At 33.8% G+C, this 20,657-nt stretch overlaps 1 protein-coding gene across 2 annotated transcripts in view; it reads left to right on the top strand.

Moving 5' to 3' along the window:
• The window catches only part of CERT1 (ceramide transporter 1), a 129,390-nt gene that overhangs the window by 57,881 nt on the left and 50,852 nt on the right, over window positions 1–20,657 (top strand). For both annotated transcript variants that reach the window (XM_007461604.1, XM_007461605.1), the window contains 4 exons: window positions 1,556–1,663; window positions 2,457–2,595; window positions 7,394–7,477; window positions 17,547–17,704. In XM_007461604.1, the coding sequence (XP_007461666.1) occupies window positions 1,556–1,663; window positions 2,457–2,595; window positions 7,394–7,477; window positions 17,547–17,704 (489 nt within the window). The remainder of the gene's footprint in view (window positions 1–1,555; window positions 1,664–2,456; window positions 2,596–7,393; window positions 7,478–17,546; window positions 17,705–20,657) is intronic.

Below are 20,657 nucleotides of genomic sequence, written 5' to 3' on the forward strand. Positions count from 1 at the left end.
AGCTAATTTATTGAGGTCCAATTTATTGTACCTTTGATTCCATCTAGTCATGAGTTTATATGTAATTTGTTAGTAAATTCAGAGTTAGGAATATATTGCAGTACTGTTTATAGGTAGAGTGTTTTATGAACAGGCATTATTAAAGTATGACAATCTTACTTTGAATCTTTAGCGACCGGTATGTACTGGAAGCTTGAATTTTTAAGAAGCTGCACTAGGTGTGATGCCAAAAATGATTAGATATTATTTTACCTCTTAAGTTTAGTGTTTAGGATTAAAATTATGCACAGTACTTGTAAAAGAATAACAGTAGGAAGAAATCAGAGATCCCAAAATACTTGAGCAGGTTTTAGGTACTTGGAAGTTGTTTTTTTCAAATGTTTAATTCTTTTGTCCATGTTTTTAGTACTGCATTTTCCTAAGGAGGATGGGATGTAAAATTGATACTTTAAAGAGTGCCAACTCCATCAAAATTAGATCACAGTTCTGAGTCTAACTAAACCCCAAAAAGAGTTCAGTTATCTTCTATGATGTGATTACAGAATAGACTGGCAAAGTTGGGGATTTTCTTTGTGCCATGAACTGTCAAGGTGGCTACAAAAATGGAAGAAATACAGTCTTCTTACAGAAGGTACAAGTCCACTAGTAGTTACAAAATGTAAACTATTAAAATTGAGTGGCAAATGCCATAATCATGATATGTTAAGAATGGTTGAGAATACAGAGACAGACTATCTGGAATAATAGGAAAGGCTTCATTGAGACAGTGATATTTGAGCTGTGTCAGGGTAAATAATTCATCTATAAAGAAGTTTTCCTTTTTTTTCTTTTTTTTTTTGGTCCTTGTTCTACCACAATTTTTTATTGTGGTAAAATATGCATGACGATCTGTCATTTCAGATATTTTTAATTGTACAATTCTGTGACATTAAGTATATTCACATTGTTGTTCAACCATCACTACCATCACCATCCATCTCCAGAACTTTTTCATCTTCTCCAGCTCCTGCTCTGTTCCTAGTAAATTCTAACTCCTCATTCTCCCCTCTTCCTAGCCCTCTAATAACCACTGTTCCACTTTCTGTCTCTATGAATTTACCTTCTCTAGGTAGTTTTCCTATTATTAAACTCTTTTAGCCAACTAGCCCAGCATGTAGTTGGTATTCAGTAAATTTCTAAATGAAGTGGCAATTAGGAATTGAAAGCATTGCTTATGCCAGTGGATTGCCTATATTTCTTGAGTGAACTCAAACTACTAATTATTGTTACGGTAACCTTAACAAAAATTTTTTTTGCAATAACCTTATTAATTTATAGGGAAACTTTTGTTTTCTCTTAAGTATTTTTCCAGTTTTATTGAGATAATAATTGATATATAACATTGTATTAGTTTAAGGTTTACAGCATAATTATTGGATATATGTATATATTGTGAAAGGATTACCATAGTAAGTTTAGTTAACATCCATAACCTCACATAGTTAAAAAGTTTTTTTCTTGGATGATTAAGTATTTTTTATTTAATTTTTTTCATGTAGTTTACTTTCCCTTTTAGACTGAGTCTGGATATGGATCTGAATCCAGCTTGCGTCGACATGGCTCAATGGTGTCACTGGTGTCTGGAGCAAGTGGCTATTCTGCAACATCCACGTCTTCATTCAAGGTTTGTGGTTATGAATGCTTTAGTACTGAATGTTGTGAACAGAACTTATTTGATAGAATAAGTTTTTTGAAAGAATTTTCCTACAATGTAGATTATTTGAAGTTGTTACAGAATAGTTTTTTAAGAGGTAAAATCATGACTCATAAAAATAAAATTAACACACGTCAGAGATTTTGTTTCATTCATTAATGAAATAAGATGTTAAAGAAAAAATGTAGTTCAAAGAAGAATGTGAAGAATGCTGAAATGATTTTGCTAATATATGCAAAACTAATCAATAGTCACACATTAGTAACCAGTGTACCTCCACTGGACAAAGTTCATTTGCTTTTCTATGGACAAGAATCATTTACATTACTCTCAGTTTTCTGTGACTTAAAGAGTTGTAAAATAGCTCAAATGCAATGAAATCAAAGACTTCTATATGATCGGACACCCTCTCCACGGATGATACTTACTATTCCTTTCAAAGGACACCCAGTAATATTTTTGCCCATTTTAAAGTCTTTCACAATTTATCATCACAGTGTTTAATTTGAAAATATTAAATCTTGTAGTGGCAAGTTGTCAGGCTTGCTCTCATTTCCTTCAGGCTTATCACTATCAAGCCATTAATTACTGAGTTTCAAGTCCGTCCCTGGAAATAATACATTGAACTTGACAACTCTCCCTACTCCATGCCCTCAATAGTAAGATACAGACCTTAAAAGGTGGTGAAATACCATGGGACTAAGTATAAACAAATTCTAGTTTTGTTAACTTGGATTATATTCCCCCGTTTTTTGTTTTGCAGAAGGGCCACAGTTTACGTGAGAAATTGGCTGAAATGGAAACCTTTAGAGATATCCTATGCAGACAAGTTGATACTCTACAGAAGTACTTTGATGCCTGTGCTGATGCTGTCTCCAAGGATGAACTTCAAAGGGATAAAGGTTAATTAGGCTATTACCACTATTTAAAGCCTCTTGATCTTAAGGGTAATGTCTTTAAGTGATGAAGGTAATTATAGTCACTTTTGCTGTACACCTCTAATGTAACAGATTTCAGTGTCCACATAACTTGTCTAGTTTAATAACATCCTAATTAATCTGATCACCCATACCAGATATCACTGAAGATTTTAAAATGGTTTTTGAACTCTTTATTCCATTAAAAAATATAATATCATCTTGATAATATGGGACATTTCACATGATTATGTCTAATAAATGTACCCTATGACGAGTCTTAGAGGCAAGCATATGTTTATGTTAAATCCTCCAGATCTGGAATCAGTTGATCTTTTCGTCCCTCGCTCTTCCTCTTCCTCTCCCTCTTTACCTCTCTTTCTCTCCTTCCCTCTGTCACCCTCCCTTCCTCTGGCCTTTTTCTCATAGAAGAAGTCAATAATGGAATTACATACACATGTAAAAGTAATTTTAGTGAGTTTTTTTTTTTAAGAGAGATGATCTTTAGTTAACTTATAATGTGAATTTTGAAGTTACTTTTCATTTGTTACTGCTAAATATTACTGGTGTTGTCAATATCTGTTCTTCAGTTTTTCTCTTAATTTGTTACAGTGGGCAAAAATGAACTACTCATAACAGTATTACTAAATCATGCTGAGTTCATACCCAGTATAAATAAGTTGCCTAACATGGTTTCGTTTCTTGGTCTTATTAAATGTCTTTGATCTGAGTTCATATTCTTTTTGTTGACTTGCTGGCAAGATGGTGGAGTAGAAGGACGTGAGCTCACCCTTTCTTACATATTCTTTTTATCTTCTCTGTTCTTTGTTCCCTTTTTCTGCCTTCTTTTGGATTGAGTATTTTTTATAATTCCGTTTTCTATCTCCTTTGTTGGCTTTTTAGTTATACTCTTTGTTATTATAATGGCTACTTTAGGGTTCATAGTATGCACATTTAAGTTATTACAGTCTCCCTTCAAGTAATATACCCACCTCCTGTATTGTTTAAGAACCTTAGAATAATGTATTTCCATTTCTCCCTACTACTGTGCCAAGGCAGTTTCACATTCTCTAGCCAATTCCCTGTGAATTATTCCAGGTCTGTGTTATAGGAACAGGTGCTTTTCCCTGCCCCACATAGGCTTTGGGTACTCTTCCCTGGTGGAATCTTCTCAGATGGTTCTTTCTATGACCTCTATAGTTCCTCAACTTGTATGTGCTGTCAGTACTCTGCTAAATACTCAGGGGGACCTTCTGCCCATCTCCAGAGTTCTCTCTCTGTACAGTTCTCTCCTCCCAAGTACTCTGCCTTGTGAACTCTACTGTCCTTTGTCTCTCTGGATTCTCAGCTCCCTTTCTTCACCTCAGAGAGTCTACCAGGCTCCTCCTGGGTTCCTCATTACTCTACAGCTTGGAAACTCTCCTATGGCAGTAAGCTGGAGCGTTCACAGGGCTCACATCATTTGTTCCCCAGCCCTTAGGGATCATTGTCCCTTTGTTGCCTAATATCCAGTATCTTGAAAACCATTGTTTCATATATTTTGTCTGATTTTTTAGTTTCACGCTAGAGGATAAATTCTCTCCCTGTTATTCCATCTTTGCCTGAAGCGGAAGCCCATATTCCTCTTAAAGCACTTAATTTTACCTGAAGTATCCTTGAAGTTCTTTATATTTGATGTACTTTTAAGTTTTTGGTTCTTTAACATTTAATATTTATTTCTCTAAAAATAAACACAGTTGAACTTCTATTTCTCATTAATTAAAAACGTATGTATACTTTTTTTTTTTGGTCAAATTAGACATTACACATCAGCTTTCATTTGCTTGCAAATAGCCCTTTAAACTAAAACAGGATGTATACCGATTTGGATTCCTTGTTTATTTTTAAATGATTCACGTCAATAATAACATAGCATTTTAAAGACAAAAGTGATAGTTGAAGGAGTGGAAGTTGGGATGTAATAATAACCATGTTGTATAGAAGATCTGAAAAATATTTTTAAACATTATTCATGTTTGATTATATAGCAGCAGTCATAGACTAATGTATTAGTTGTTAGGGATGCCATCGCCAAAGTACTCTAGACTGTGTGGCTTAAACAACGGAAGTGTATTTCCTCACAGTTCTGGAGGCTAAAAATGTGAGATCAAGGTTTTGGTAAGTTTGGTTTCCTCTGAGGGCCATGAGGGAAGGATCTGTTCTAAGCCTCTCTCCTTGGTTTGTAGATGATCATCTTCTCCCTGTGTCTTCACATCATCTGCCTTCTGTAAGTGTCTGTGTCCAAATTTCCTCCTCTTATAAGGACACTGGTCATATTGAAGTAGGGCCCATCCTCATGACCTCATTTTAATTTGATTACCTCTGTAAAGACCTGTCTCCAAGTCCAGTTACATTTTGGAGTACAGGAAGGTTAGGACTTCAACATATGAATTTAGTTGTGGCACAATTCAGCATATAACAACTGATTTCCCTATAAATGGCTATTTTAAGAAATGTTTTTAAGAGTACATGCTGGGTAAAGGTGAAATAAGAACATGGATCATAGTTTCCTACTTTGACTATAGACTGGAATTGCTGACCTAAAGATCTCTATAGATGTACTTTCACTAAATTATCAAGACTAAATTATCTGTGACTTAAAAATTTTTTAAGAAGAATCACTGTTCTTCATTAAGTGTGTCATTGAAATGATAATAGCAAGCTCTCATTTTAGGTGTTCAGTGTTTTCATTTAAAAAGTTTTATCATAATTGCTAGTAAGGAGACTTAACCACACACATACACACACACACACCCCACACTTCAGTAAGATTTAATTAACCATTTAGGTCCAGATACTCTAGGATTAGAGAAGTAGAAGACATTATCTCTGACCTAAACATATATTTTAAAACAAGACATATATACCATATTAAACATAAAGGTTCTAATCTTGCTCTTCTATTCATTACTAGTTTGATGACTTGAAGTAGATTACTTCACATTTCTGCACATCTCTTTCCTCTGTAACATGGATGTTGTATCCAGCACATGTGATTGTGAGATTTAAATCAGAATATGTATATTAGCCCTGTGCTTAATAGCAAAAAATCAATAATAGTTGCTATTATTAATGTGGTTGATTTGGATTATTGCAGGGATAATGAAAGCAGAAATGTACAAGATCCAGAGATGGAATTTAGCATAATAGATTTGAGGGCTGGCAAGGGAGACCAGTCTGATTGGGATGGGAGATTTGTATTAGGACAGTGGTTTTAAATCATGTCAGACATCCCTTAAAGGTGCCTCAATGATGGACAAGGAGTGCTTGGTTGGGAAGGAAAGGGGGAGGGCCACTCTTTTAGCCAGAGCAGCTCTTGTTTTCATCAGTCTTATATTTTGAGTATTTACTAGAAAAAGAAGGCTGAAAAATCCCTGTTTGGTAGTACTAGGCTATTGGATGTTTAGAGATATGAAAGTGAATCTTTAGGAACCCAAGGTAGATACTGAGGAGACAAGTGAAATGCAGACATTTCAGTATTTAAGAGCAGTTAATCAGATTAGTAATGAGTCAGGGTCAGGATGTTGTCTGATGATTTAAAATCAGTAATGATTTAAAATCAGAGCAGCACTGTAGTAGTTAATTTCTTAGAATTGACCATATTTGCAAATTATTGATGAAAAGACAGAGACCCACAGAATCTGGGAATTTGATTAATCTTGGAACTAAGGTGTTTGCAGAGGCTTCAATATGGATACTGAAGTCTGTAGGAATGATGGATGTGGAAAAGAAAAATGTCAGTTGGATACTGTTAGCAGTTAGCTGGTTATAAAATAGTAGGTGTTAGTAGATAATAGCAGCTTATGATTTGAAAAAGTTGTTATAGATGAGTGCAAAATTTTCAGGTGATGAAAAAATGAAATAGCCCAGTAATTAGAAAATTGTAGTACAGAATAAAGGTATTTTCCATAGTAATTACTACCATTTAGTCACGGGAGGGAGTAAGGAATAGTGGTGGGCTTTGCATCCATTGGAGAGAGAGTTAAAAATAGATGAAATGTTCCTCATAGAGCCAAGTTACTCCTGATGTAAAGAGAGATAGGCAAGGAGTAAGACATTAGTTTAAAGTGAAGATTTATTCTGTAGAAAGGGAGTTCCTCAAAAGATGATAAACTAAAGAAGCCATTCAGAAACAGAGAATAAGGTTGGGGGCTGAGGTTTAGAAATTTGCACTAAGAAGTGGAATACATAGTGCAGAGGATTAAGTATGTTAGTCAGTAGAAAAAGGGATAGTACATAGAAGAAAGAGGTATGTGGAAGAACACAGGGGATTCTGTATTTTCTGGAATTAGGTAGGTTAAAATGGATGTCCAGGCACAGACACACTGGGATGAATTAAAATTGATATCACACCTATAAGTCATTATATTTTCCCTGCATATCCTAGAGGCAAGATAAAGTATCTTCTGCATGTACCATTACTGTCCTCTTCAGGCCTCTGGTAGAATTATGAAATCTCCCCAAGGTCAGGAGGAAGAGATAGGAAGACTTAGAGGACAGAATAAATCGTATCTCAGTACCATCCCTTACACAAATGAGAATGGGTACAGTTTTTATAAGAATGTATTTAAAGACATTCCACAGCATATTTATTGGGCATACTTTGATAAGCACTGAAAATACAAAGATGAATAAGACCATGTACTCACAGAATCCAGAGTATATTTACTCCGTTGAACATAAGAATAAACTGGTTAATTTCTATATGCTTTCATCCTGATATCTTTAAATATATTTTACTTAGTGGTAGAAGATGATGAAGATGACTTTCCTACAACACGTTCTGATGGAGACTTCTTGCATAATACCAATGGCAATAAAGAAAAGGGTAAGTAGTAAAAATTTCTCCCTCAGTTGGGTAAAATACACTTTCTAAAGTTACATAATAACTAACTATATAACAAGAATAATTAATGGAATAGTTAAGAAAATTTTTTTAACCTGGAAAGTGAAATTTTTCTTCTAAGAAAAGACATGTAGGTAAAATATACATTCTGACGTTAAATAATCTGACAGCTCATCTGACAAAGACTTATTCTAAATTTTAGACATTGGCCTCTTATTTCAGCAGTATTTGGTAGAATCAGTTTCTAGTACTGAAAAAGTATTTCTTAGGGAGGAAACATTGTAATGGAACTTGAATGTTTCTTTAGAGTGTATCTCTCTCTGTTCATGTTCTTTTCTCTCTCCACTTGATAAACTGGTGTTGCAAAGTATATAATCAGTGTTATTAAAGGAAAATTACTGAAATCACTGATTTCACAGCACAATTGTTTATAGACTCAGGAGCAAGGTGGTTTATTACATATATCAGTTTATTTCATATATCAGTTAATTGTTGCTCTGTTTATAAGGGCTCACTCATTAGATGGAATTCTTAATTGTTCATTGGGAACCTGTGTTTTACAACAACATGGATGAACCTGGAGGGCATTATGCTAAGAGAAATAAACCAAAGACAAATACTGCGTGGTATCACTTATGTGTGGAATCTATGTATGGGGCAGGGGTGGGCAGGGAGGTTGTGACAGAAACTTGTGATTCATGGTCAGTGCTTTCTTTTGACATATCCTAAGAAAAAGCTGGCATGGATTCCTAAAACTTTTTTTAAGTTGCAAATAAGCAACTTTCTTTCTTCAGAATCACGGACAGAGAATAGACTGGTGGTTGCCAAGGGTGAGGTGGGGTGGGAGAGGGATGGATTGGGAGTTTGAGATTAGCAGATGCAAACTGGTATATATAGAATGGATAAACAACAAGGTCCTACTGTATAGCACAGGAAACCATATTCAGTATCCTGTGATAAACCATAATGGAAAAGAATATGAAAAAGAATGTATATATATGTATAACTGAATCACTTTGCTGTACAGCAGTAATTAACAACATTGTAAATCAACTATATTTCAGTTAAGGAAAAGAATTCCTTTCTTAATGTTGATGGAAATTAACTCTTGAAAATCATCATAGGTGGAAAGTATCTTTTTATGGCTAAGCTCTAGAAATAAGTTAGTCAGAAGCATTGAGTATAATCCGGTAAAGTGAACAGAGCATATAGTCTTTAAATCTGGAACTACTTGATTGTAGTCTGGGATTAGGGTATTTTAGTCATCTCTCAAAAACAGGGTCTTAGTCCTAGATTGACCAACTGTTGGAAGAGGGAAAAATAATACTCTGTTCTTGGGAGTGGTCATTATAATGTTCTTACCATTAGGGCCATTATTAAATATTAGGTCTAGATCAAATATTGTGATGTAACTATACTGAAGTTTTTTAAAATTTAGAACTAGTTTACCAACCTACTAGTAAATATGCCAGGAATAGGAATGGGGGGTATGGGGCGAAGACTAAAACAGGAGTAAAACTTCCAGATATTCTAAGATGAGAAGAAAGGCAATTAAAGTAGTTTGAAGATTAGAGCAGAGGAGAAATTTTTGAATTAGAAAACACCTTCCTTAGTTAAAGACTTTTAAGAGTTCTAGATCACAGTGAAGGGAATGTTTCCTCAATCTTTTGTGAACAAACTTCTCATCTACCTCTATATAAGTTTTCTTCTGTTAAATTCTATACCATCTTTTAAAAATTATATTTCTAGAGACAAAAGGAGAGATTTTATGACAATAAAATACATATTTGCATGTAACAACAGAGCCCCAAAATCCATGAAGCAAAAACTGACCAAAGAGACAAGTCAATAGTAATAGTTTGAGACTTCAATAACCAACTTTCAATAATGAATAGAACAAGTAGGATAAAGATCAACAAGACAATAAAATATTCGAATAGTCTAAATAAACAGACCTAGTAGACATTCACAGAACACTCTACCTAACAATAGAAAAATATATGTACTTCTCAATTGTTCATGGAATATTCTTTAGTATAGACCTTATGCTTGGCCACAAAACAGGCTTTAATTAGTTTAAAAGGACTGAAATCAAGCAAAGTATGTCCTCCAACCACAGTGGAATGAAATTGGAAATTAATAACAGAAATTTGGGAAATTCAGAATATGTAGAAATTAACACACTCATAAATAACCAGTGGATCAAAGACAAAAATCACCAAGGGCATTAGAAAATACTGTGAGGTGAATGAAAGCAGAAACACAAGATGCCACAACTTATGGGCTGCCACAGTACTTAGAGGGAAATTTGTAGGTGAAACACATTTATTATAAAGAAAGAGAATTGAAAAACAATACAGAGAATCAATGAAACTTTAAGTTGATTCTTTGAAAAACAAAGTTGACAAACTGTTAACTGATCAAGAAGAAAGGCGAGAAGACTCAACTTATTAAAATCAAGAATGAAAGGGAGGACATTACTGCTGCCCTTACAGGAATAAAAAAGATTATAGGGTGATGCTATGAACAGCTGTATGCCAACAAATTAGATAACTTAGATGAAATGGACAAAAGTCCTACAAAGACACCAACTATTGAAACTATGTCAAGAAGACCTACAAAATCCAAATAGACCAATAATAAGTAAAGAGATACAATTAGTAAAAAAAACTTCCCACAAAGAAAAGCCCGGGCTCCAGTGACTTCACTGGTAAATTTTACCAAACATTTAAAGAAAAATTAATACCAGTTCTTCACAAATTCTTCCAAAAAGTAGAATGAGGGAGCACTTCCTAACTAATCATTCTCTGAGGCCAGTTTTGCCTTGATAACCAGTATCTCTTAGTGAAACCCACAGTTAACATCACTTTTAATGGTGGAAGACTGAATGCTTTCCCCCTAAGATCAGGAACAAGATAACCTAGTTCCTAACTATCGTTCAACCTTGCCTCTTCCGTTCAACAATGTATTAGAGATTCTACCTGGACAGCTGGGCAGGAAAAATAAATAAAAGGCATCCAGATTCAAAAGGGAGAATTAGAACTTTCTCTGTTTGAAGATGCCATTATCTTACATAGAGAAAATAATAAGGACTCCACTAGAAACCTATTAGGACTAATAAATTAAGACTGCAGGATATAAGATCAGTATACAAAAAGTCAATTGTATTGGATTGGCCAAAAGGTTCATTCAGTTTTTTTCTGTAAGATGGCTCTAGTAGCACTTAGTTGGCTTTAACGTCATTCAAAACAATTTTGTTAGATTGTATGTGACAGCTGGCATATCAGCGTGCATTTTAAAAAAGGTTTATCAAAATTGGTGAAATTTTGTGTAGTCATTTTAATATTAAAGATGGAAGAAAAACAATGTTTTCAGTATTTTATGCTGTATGTCAAGAAAGGTAAAAATGCAACTGAAACCCAAAAAATGATTTATGCGGTGTATGGAGAAGGTGCTGTGACTGATCGAACACATCAGAAGTGGTTTGTGAAGTTTTGTGCTGGAGATTTCTCGCTGGACAATGCTCCATGGTAGGGTAGACCAGTTGAAGTTGATAGCGATCAAACTGAGACATTAATTGAGAACAGTCAATGTTATACCACATGGGTAATAGCTGACATACTGAAAATATCCAAATCAAGTGTTGAAAATCATTTGCACCAGCTTGGTTATGTGAATCACTTTGATGTTTGGGTTCCACATAAGTTAAGAAAAAAAAGACTTCTTGAACGTATTTCCACATGTGATTCTCTACTTAAATGTAATGAAAACAGTCCGTTTTTAAAACGAATTGTGATGGTGATGAAAAGTGGATACTGTACAATAATATGGAACGGAAGAGGTTGTGGGGCAAGTGAAATGAACCACCACCAACCACACCGTGGGGCAAGTGAAATGAACCACCACCAACCACACCAAAGGCTGGTCTTCATCCAAAGAATGTGATGTTGTGTATATGGTGGAATTGGAAGGGAGTCCTCTATTATGATCTCCTTTTGGACAACCAAACGATTAATTCCAACAAGTACTGCTCCCAGTTAGACCAACTGAAAGCAGCACTCGATGAAAAGCATCCGGAATTAGTCAACAGAAAACGCATACTCTTCCATCGGGATAACGCAAGACTGCACATTTCTTTGATGACCAGGCAACAACTGTTACGGCTTGGGTGAGAAGTTCTGATTCATCCGCCATATTCACCAGACATTGCACCTTCGGATTTCCATTTATTTTGGTCTTTACAAAATTCTCTTAATGGAAAAAATTTCAATTCCCTGGAAGCTATAAAAGGCACCTGGAACAGTTCTTTGCTCGAAAAGATAAAAAGTTTTGGGAAGATGGACTTATGAAGTTGCTTGAAAAATGACAGAAGGTAGTGGAACAAAAGGGTGCATATGTTGTTCAGTAAAGTTCGTGGTAAAAATGAAAAATGTGTCTTTTATTTTTACTTAAAAACTGCAGGCACTTTTTGGCCAACCCAATATTTTTTATGCACTAGAAATGAAGAATATGAAGATAAAGTTAAGGAAACAGTTTTGTTTATAACAGCATCAAAAAGGATTAAATACCTAGGAATAAATTTAACAAAAGAAGCACAAACCTTATATTATGAAGACCACAAAACATTATTGAAAAAATTAAAGAAGACCTGAATAGACGGAAAGATTTGCCCTGTTCATGGATTAGATGACTTAATATTGTTAAAAATTCAGTATTCCCCAAATTGACCTGTAGATTCAATCCAGTCTTTACCAAAATCCTAGGTAGGATTTTTGCACAAGTGGACAAGCTATTCCTAAAGTTCATATGGAAATACAAATGACCCAGAGTAGCTACAACAGTCTTGAAAAAGAACAAAGTAGGAGGACTCACACTTTCAATTTCATAACTTACTACAAAAGCAACAGTAAAGTATAGTTCTGGCATAAGGAAAGGTATATAGAACAGTGGAATAGAATTGAGAGTCTAGAAATAAGCCCTCACATTTATAGTAAAATAAATGTGACTTTTCACAGGAGTGCCAAGACAACTCAGGAAAAAAGTCTTTTCAGCAAATGGTGTTAGGCAGCTGGATATCCATATTTAAGGAATGAAGTTGAACCCCTACTTCACACAAACACAAAAATTAACTCAAAATGGATCAAAAACCTAATTAAAAGAGCTAGCACCATAAAACCTTAGAAGAAATATAGGAGTTAATCACCTTGAGCAAGGCAAATCTTCCTTGATCTTTAGCAAAATTTTAAACTTTTGTGCTTTAAGGAAACTATCAAAAAGTGAAAAGATAACCTACAAAATGGGAGAAAACATTTGCCAATCATTTATCTGGTAAGGGATTTGTATTTAAAATACATAAAGAACTCTTAAAAATCTATAATAGACAAATATCTCAGTTCAAAAATGGGCAAAGCATCTCAATAGACATTTTTCCAAAGAAGATATACAAATGGCCAGTGAGCGCCTGAAAAGTTCCTCAACTCATTAGCCGTCAGGAAAATGCAAATCAAACCCACAGTGAGACACCACTTCACACCTATTAGGCTGGCTGTAATCGGAAAGAAATACCATAACAAGGTGTAGCTGCTTTGGAAAACAGTCTGGCAGTTCCTCAACATATTATATATACATGGTGTCACCATTGGACCTAGCAGTTCTATTCCTAGGTATATATTCAGGAGAAATGAAAACATACATCCATATAAAAACTTGTACATGGATGTTCATTGCAGTATTATTCATAACAGTCAAAAAGTGGAAATAACCCAGACATCCATCCACTAACGAATGGATAAACAAAATGGAACATTTTTTAGCCATATGAAGGAATAACATACTTGACATGTGCTGTAACATGGATGAACCTTGAAAATATTATGCTAAGTGAAAGAAGCCAGTCACAGAAGACCACTCATTGTTACTTTATATGAAATATTCAGAGGCAAATCGTAGAGCAGAAAGTGTATTAGCGGTTTCCTAGGACTGGGCAGTAGGGTTGGGAGAAATGGGAAGTGACTACTAATGTATGTGGGATTTGAGGGGATGGTTCATAAAAATGTCCTAAAGTTTGATTGTGGTGATGCTTGTACACTCTGTGAATATACTGAGAATCATTTAATTGTATGTGTTAAATGAGTGACTTTTATGCTGTGAAAATTATATCTCAGTAAAGCTGGTATTTATAAAAAGACTAGGGAATTCCCTGGCACTCCAGTGGTTAGGACTCTTGCTTTCACTGCCGAGGGCCTGGGTTCAATCCCCGGTCAGGGAACTAAGATCCCATAAGCTGTGTGGTGCAGCTAAATAAATAAATAAATGATAAATAAATAAATAAATTAAATGTACACTTTAAATTTTTTTGAAAGTGTAAATAAATTCACTGACTTAGTACTGTTCAATTTTTTGGCCCCTACTTTTTCTTGGGGGGAGGGGGGTGCACCATGCAGCTTGTAGAATCTTAGTTCCATGACAAGGCATTGAACCTGGGCCCTCAGCAATGAAAGCACAGAGTCCTAACCACTGGACTGCCAGGTAACTCCCTGGCCTCTACTTTAGATTAAATCAATCTAAAGTCAGAAATTTCCTACCCCTAAACCCTTATTTCTAATGATTAATTGTATTAATTACATGTCAAAGATGGCTACTTGCATGGATTTTTTTTATATCTATTGTATTTTCCAGTTTCCATTTAACTATATTTTTAACCATATTTTCTAACCAATTTTTTAACTTCTATTCCTGTTTTGTAAATAATATACAAGAGCATATTGTCATCTACTATATAAAATGACAGTAAATATTAACTAATCTGTCAAATCAAGGTATACTCTTGATGAAACTCATTGAGAGGCAATTTAGTGTTAATGGAACATGCATTACTCTATGAAACATGATTATCATCTTGTCCTTTTCTCCCACGTAGTCTGTGTACAGATGCTCATACATTAATTGTCTAAATGAAGAAGTTGGACCAGGCACAGATCAATTTTCATCGTCTTTTAGCTCACAGATTTTTCATGTGAGAATATTTTAAATTTAGTTTTTTAGCCAACTGTATCTTACTTTGTTAGAATAATCATATCTATAACAGACCAGTAGTCCCAAACCAGTTGATTGTTGACCCTGTTACGATTAATAGCATGGTCATAGTCTTAAGCCATGTTTCTTCTTTATCATAGTAGACAGGTGAGGAGAGATTTAAACAAAGTTGCCATCCTGTATGTCCAGAAGGACACAGTCATTTGGAATATTTCAGGTGGGGAAATGAAAAAATCCTCACCACAGAAACTCAGGATTCCCCCTTAGGTTGCCTACTATTTAAATTAGTGTTTGGGAGTCTTAATGAAATGAAAGGATTACAAATCTCTTGGCTTCTGTCAGTATTTGTTTTTATTTTTGACATGTTGATGTTAGCTTCTGGGTTCCTTGATTTTCTGAATGTTACCATCTTTAAAAGAGTTTTGAACTGTATAATGTCAGTTCAACTAAAAGAACTATAGATTTGAATGATAATTTTAAGAGCTTAAGTACTTAAAAATCTAGATTTATAGATTATTTTATAATATCTTTCATCTCTGCCCTTCATAAGCATGGTTACATTCACATACTTTCAACTTCCTTTTGCTACAGTGTATCATTTTCCCAGAAGAAACTAAGGCATGCCACCTTGTCTCTTTAAGATCTTTCCCTTGTGAACAGCTGAGACATTTAGATGAGTATACTCATCTAAAATTATTGAGTACTTTGGGGTTTTGCTTAAGTTTTTCCATCAAGATTAATGTAGTTCTACAAGATAAGGTATAAGAGACTTAGAGCAAAAATCAAAGTAACCAGTACTTAGAGGAGCCCAGTGGATGACAAATTAAGATGAGGTTTTGTCTTCATGACCTTCATTTCCTAACAGATGTAACATGAGAGAAATTTATTTCAGAGACCTTACTATGTTTGAGACACTTACTTTCAACTGCTTGAAAGTTTAAAAATCTGTTACATAACCCCTGTATCATTCTGAAAAGGATTTGAGGGTGACAGCTTCTGAAAGTAGTTAAATGCAGCTGAAGAGGTACATTTCTAAGTTTTTTCAAAGACATTTTATGTTGGTCTTTCATCTTGTACTGACTGTGTATAAATTAGCAAACAGCATGGAGGACCCATTATTACAATGGCACACATTCTCATACATAGGACACAGATGACTTTTAGTTTCTAAGTTGATTATTAAAAAAAATTGTAGTTTGTAATAAAACATCAGTCTTGGTAAGAATGGTAGAAAATAGTGATAGGAAGGATTTTCAGAAAATACCAGAAAAATAAAATAGGTTTTAAAACAACTTTACTGAGATACAATTAACATGCCGTAAACTACATATATTTAAAGTGTACAGTTTGGCAAGTTTGCATTTTCTAGAATTTAATGTAAATGAACTCAGTGTTTTTGCCTGATCTCTTTCTTAGTTTGAGATTTCTCTTTGTTGTTGTACGTATCAGTATTTAATTTCTTTTCATTGCTGAGTAGTGTTCCCTTGTATAGATAACAACCACAGTTTCCGTCTATTGGGCATTTGGGTTGTTTACAGTTTGGGGCTATAATAAATAATGTTGCTGTGAACATTCACATACAAGTTTTTTTTATGTCCATATATTTTATTTCTTTGGGCTAAATACCCAGAGGTGGAATGGTTGAATCATATGGTAGGTATGTATTTAACCTTTTAAAAATCTTCCAAGCTGCATTTCACCAGTCATATTTATGAGAGTTCAAGTTCATCCAAACCCCCACTAACACTTGACGTGGTCAGTCTTTTAAAATTTTAGTCTTCTAATAGGTGTGTAGTGGTACTCACTGTAGTTTTAATTTGCTTTTCCCTAGTAACTAATAGTATTGAGCATCTTTTCATCTGCTTATTTGCCATCCTGATCTCTTCTTGAGTGAAATGTGCGTTCAGTTCTTTGGTTCAGTTTTTAATTGGGTTATATGTTTCCTTATTGTTGAGTTTGAGATTACTATATTTTGTATATTATAATACAGAATATGTCTATATTAATATATATATAGATAAAGGATATGTCCTTTATCATACATATTCTGTGCAAAGATTTTCTCCCAGTCTGTGGCTTGTCTCTTCATTCTTTTTTTAAAAAATTTTTAAATAGATATTACATGTATTTAAGGTGTCCAATATGATGATTTGGTGTACATGATGAAATGATTACTGCAGTCAAGCTAATTAATGTATCTCTTCACAGTTACCATTATTTTATTAACTGTAGGTTAGCTCTCTAGACTGACTTATCCTACATAACTGTAACTCTCATTCTTTTAACAATGCCTTCAAGAGCAGAAATTTTAAATTTTGATGAAGTTAGTTTGTCAGCTTTTATGGATTGTGCCTTTGCTGTCATATCTACATATGAGTTTTTAAAGTTTAAAGTATCATTATTTCATTTAAAGAGTTCTATTGAAAAGGTTTCTTATTAACTATAGTATAAGATATTATGCTCTCTTATTTGCATATTATGAGTTTCAAGATTTTTCATTTAATTCAAAGACTAACTTTGAATTAAAATTATAATATGTAAACATAAGAACTGTTTAATGTGTGCATTGGTCCCCAAATTATATTTGGACATTTATTTAAATTTTAACATATTACTTCATTCATTTTCGCAGTTTCTTTTCAGATATTTTTTAAATTCAGGATTTCTCAAAATGTAAGGTAGTTCTTGCCATAATTAGGTCTCACTCTAGGCTGTCTTGAGTGTTATTATTAAAGTATTTTTCCACCTACCACTTTCTTCACTGGGTGCAGAATAGCAAATAGATTTCATGAAACAGAATCCAGAAAAAAGGACTTGAGAGTACATATGCTGTCACAGGCCTCTTTGCTCATAGAGATGGATGCAAATTTTAAAATGTTGGCCAACAGGAAGGAAATTACAGTTTGAAAGTCTGCTCTGATGTGATAGTTTTCTAAAAATTTTCTAATTTTAAGTTGTGCTGAGGAATGATTTCTTTGTTAAAAAGATTTTTAGTGAATAAATTTTTTTTTTCCAGTATTTCCACATGTAACACCAAAAGGAATTAATGGTATAGACTTTAAAGGGGAGGCGATAACTTTTAAAGCAACTACTGCTGGAATCCTTGCTACACTTTCTCATTGTATTGAACTAATGGTAAAACGTGAGGACAGCTGGCAAAAGAGACTGGATAAGGTAAGATTTGTTTTTCTTCTTTGTAAAAAATAGTCAGATTTTGTTTGTTTATATACTGATCGAACATTTAAACCAAACTAACTTCTTAGGGAAAAATCTATTGGATTGAGAGAAGTAGCAGTAGTACTATTCCTCTGAAACTTTGTGAGCATCTTAAACTCATTTTTCTAATGAGATTCACCAGTTATGTATTTGGTTACTGTACAATATGCATTCTTCACTGGATTTTAACATAAAAGTTTTTGTAATGGTAATAGTAATGCTTTGGAATAGAAGTAATGAACCATTTGACATTTCCTAGCTTTATTGTGTAATACATGAAACTGTACTTAAGTTATATGAACTACTAAAAACACCAATTTATAAAGTTAAATATTAACTTATTGCATTCATGGCCATGTATGTTTTCCAAGGTCATTGTGATATCCTTTAACACACATTTTGTTATTCCTTGAACACTTGCCTTATGTTCACCTTTCCCACCTTTGTTTAAACTGCAGCACTGATAATAATATGAATCTTTAGTTGTGAGTGTGAAGTAGAATTTGGCTCAGTGAATTTGCTTAGTAGGAAAACGTTTGTTTATAGTTTAACATCAGTAAAATCTTAGAACCAAAGCATACCTTAGAGAATTTAGTTCTAGTCCAATGCCATCATTTTAGAAGCAGCAGCTGAGGCCTAGAGACTTGTCTAGAGGTGTTAAGTAGCAGAATAAGAAGAATTTTACTCTTCTATGTTTCAGCTCTGGATATCAGGGCAGACATCAGTCAGAATCTTATCATTCATTAGTGAGTCATATTGCTTGTGGTATTTGGAGGTCTTATCAATGTGAACAGAACACTAAGGAAAGCAATGTCATCGTTGATGTAATAGCAGAATGGCTACAGGATTTAAACAGCACTGTATGTTTAAGAAGGTCCCCATGTTTAAAGAAAAGAGAATTGGTCAGAATTCTTACGTGCATGTGAGAGTAAGCCAGGTTAACTAGCAATATGTATTCTTTTAAAACAAGCAGTGAAAATGTCCATTTAAGGTACACGCAGATACTTCATTATTATTTTGCAGTAGAACTGTTACATTGTCATAGATTTCAATTTTGGATCAAATTCAATTTTTAGAAGATTCTCTGTTCACACAAAAAAATAGCACTGAGAAAACAGGACAATCCCTTAAATCCATTAGACTAATGGTTCAGGAGAATCATTCAACTTATCCAGATTAGCTTATTCAAAACTTTTTGGCAACTTTCTCTTAAGCTCCCCTCTCTTCAGTCTACTCATCCTTCACTAAAGGATCATCATCTCTAGTCATATGCTCTAACCACACTGCCTTAAAAAATTCATTAAAAATAAGACATGGCTTCCCCATCTTTTTGTCAATCAAATTTCTTATTTGAAAGGGATGTGTACTTGCAGTTGTCTTCAATGTTGGTAATCTTATCCATTCTCTTTCTTTATTGGGTAGCAACAAGTAGACTATACCAAAGGATCTGTGAAAAAACAGTTTTGTTAGACCACATTTAACCAAATAACAGTCACAAAAGATGGTAGTATTAATTGTAATTAATTAATTACAGCAAATGGCTGTAATTTGTAATCCTTTTACAGGTCTATCTGATGTCAAATCTTATTCACCTTTTCCACCATAATTTTTTTCTCAAGGTTGATATAGGCTCCTAGTTAGATTTTACAGGAAATGTAAGTCTGTGTGTGCATACACAGTATATACATATATATTCAATGTGTGTGTATATACATGTGTGTATATATACATGTGTGTATGTGCATACATACATGTATATATACACGCTCTGTAAAGATTAGGAAGTTCTTGAATAGAGAGAGTTGTTTATCAACAAACATGTCTTTTAGGTAATTCATAAAATTGAGGAGGAAAATACAGTGTTAACAATATGGTTTACTTGAAATTGTTGTTTTATTCAAGAAGTATTTATATGCTTGTTGTGTGCTAGACTCTAAGCTAGAAATGAGAAAACAGTAGTGTACAGGAAATCATTCTTCAAGGAGCTAAAAATCTAATGAGAGTGATTAAGTAGGTGATAGGTGATATAATAATAGCTATTTAATAGCTGTGTACCTTTTATGTAGATTTCTAATATATGTTTATGTATATAATAGATATACACATACAGTAGATGTGTAAAACATACAAATCTCTAATAGTTCTCTGATTTTATGTTTAATAGCTCATATGTACATTTCTAACATCATTTCCATTCTTCTTACAGCTAAATGATTGAATATTCTTAGTTACCTATAAAAATAATTCCTTCTTTTCTAGAAGAAGTGTACTTAATTTTTAGCCAGTCGTGTCCAGGAAGACCAAAAATTCTAAGATTAAACAAATTTTAGTTGTTAAGAATGTTAATAAGAAAAAAATTATTCATTGAAGATGTTTGCTTATATTAGTGGATTTACAAGTGTGTAAGTTCACATTTTTTCGCTTTCCTTGAAATCTTTTTAATATTATTGCTGTGTTGTGTGTTTTTGTTTTGTTCATTTTTTTAAATTAAGCTTTAACATATATACAGTGAAGTATACCAATCTTAAGTGTACTGCTTGACAAGTGTTATACACATGTATACTCCCCTGTAACCACCACTCAAATCAAGATATAGAACTTTTATAGCACCTCAGAAGGTTTCTTCATGCCCCTTCCTAGTCCATGCCATACCAGTACCTCAAGAAGTGACCACAGTTTTAACTTAAACAGTCATAGATTAGTTTTGCCTGTTCTTGAACAGCATGTAAATGGAATCATACAAAATACACTTGTGTGTCTGGCTCGCTCCTCCACCCCCTCATCACTGACTGTGAAGTTCATTCATCTTGTAACTTTTAGTGGTAGTTTATTGTTTTTTTTTGTTGTATAGTATTATTGCTGTATGCTGTTCATTGTGTGATGAATTTTCATTGTATGACTTCAATTTGTT

This window comes from Lipotes vexillifer, unplaced genomic scaffold (assembly GCF_000442215.2).
Source record: "Lipotes vexillifer unplaced genomic scaffold, Lipotes_vexillifer_v1.1 scaffold779, whole genome shotgun sequence".
NCBI lineage: Eukaryota > Metazoa > Chordata > Mammalia > Artiodactyla > Lipotidae > Lipotes > Lipotes vexillifer.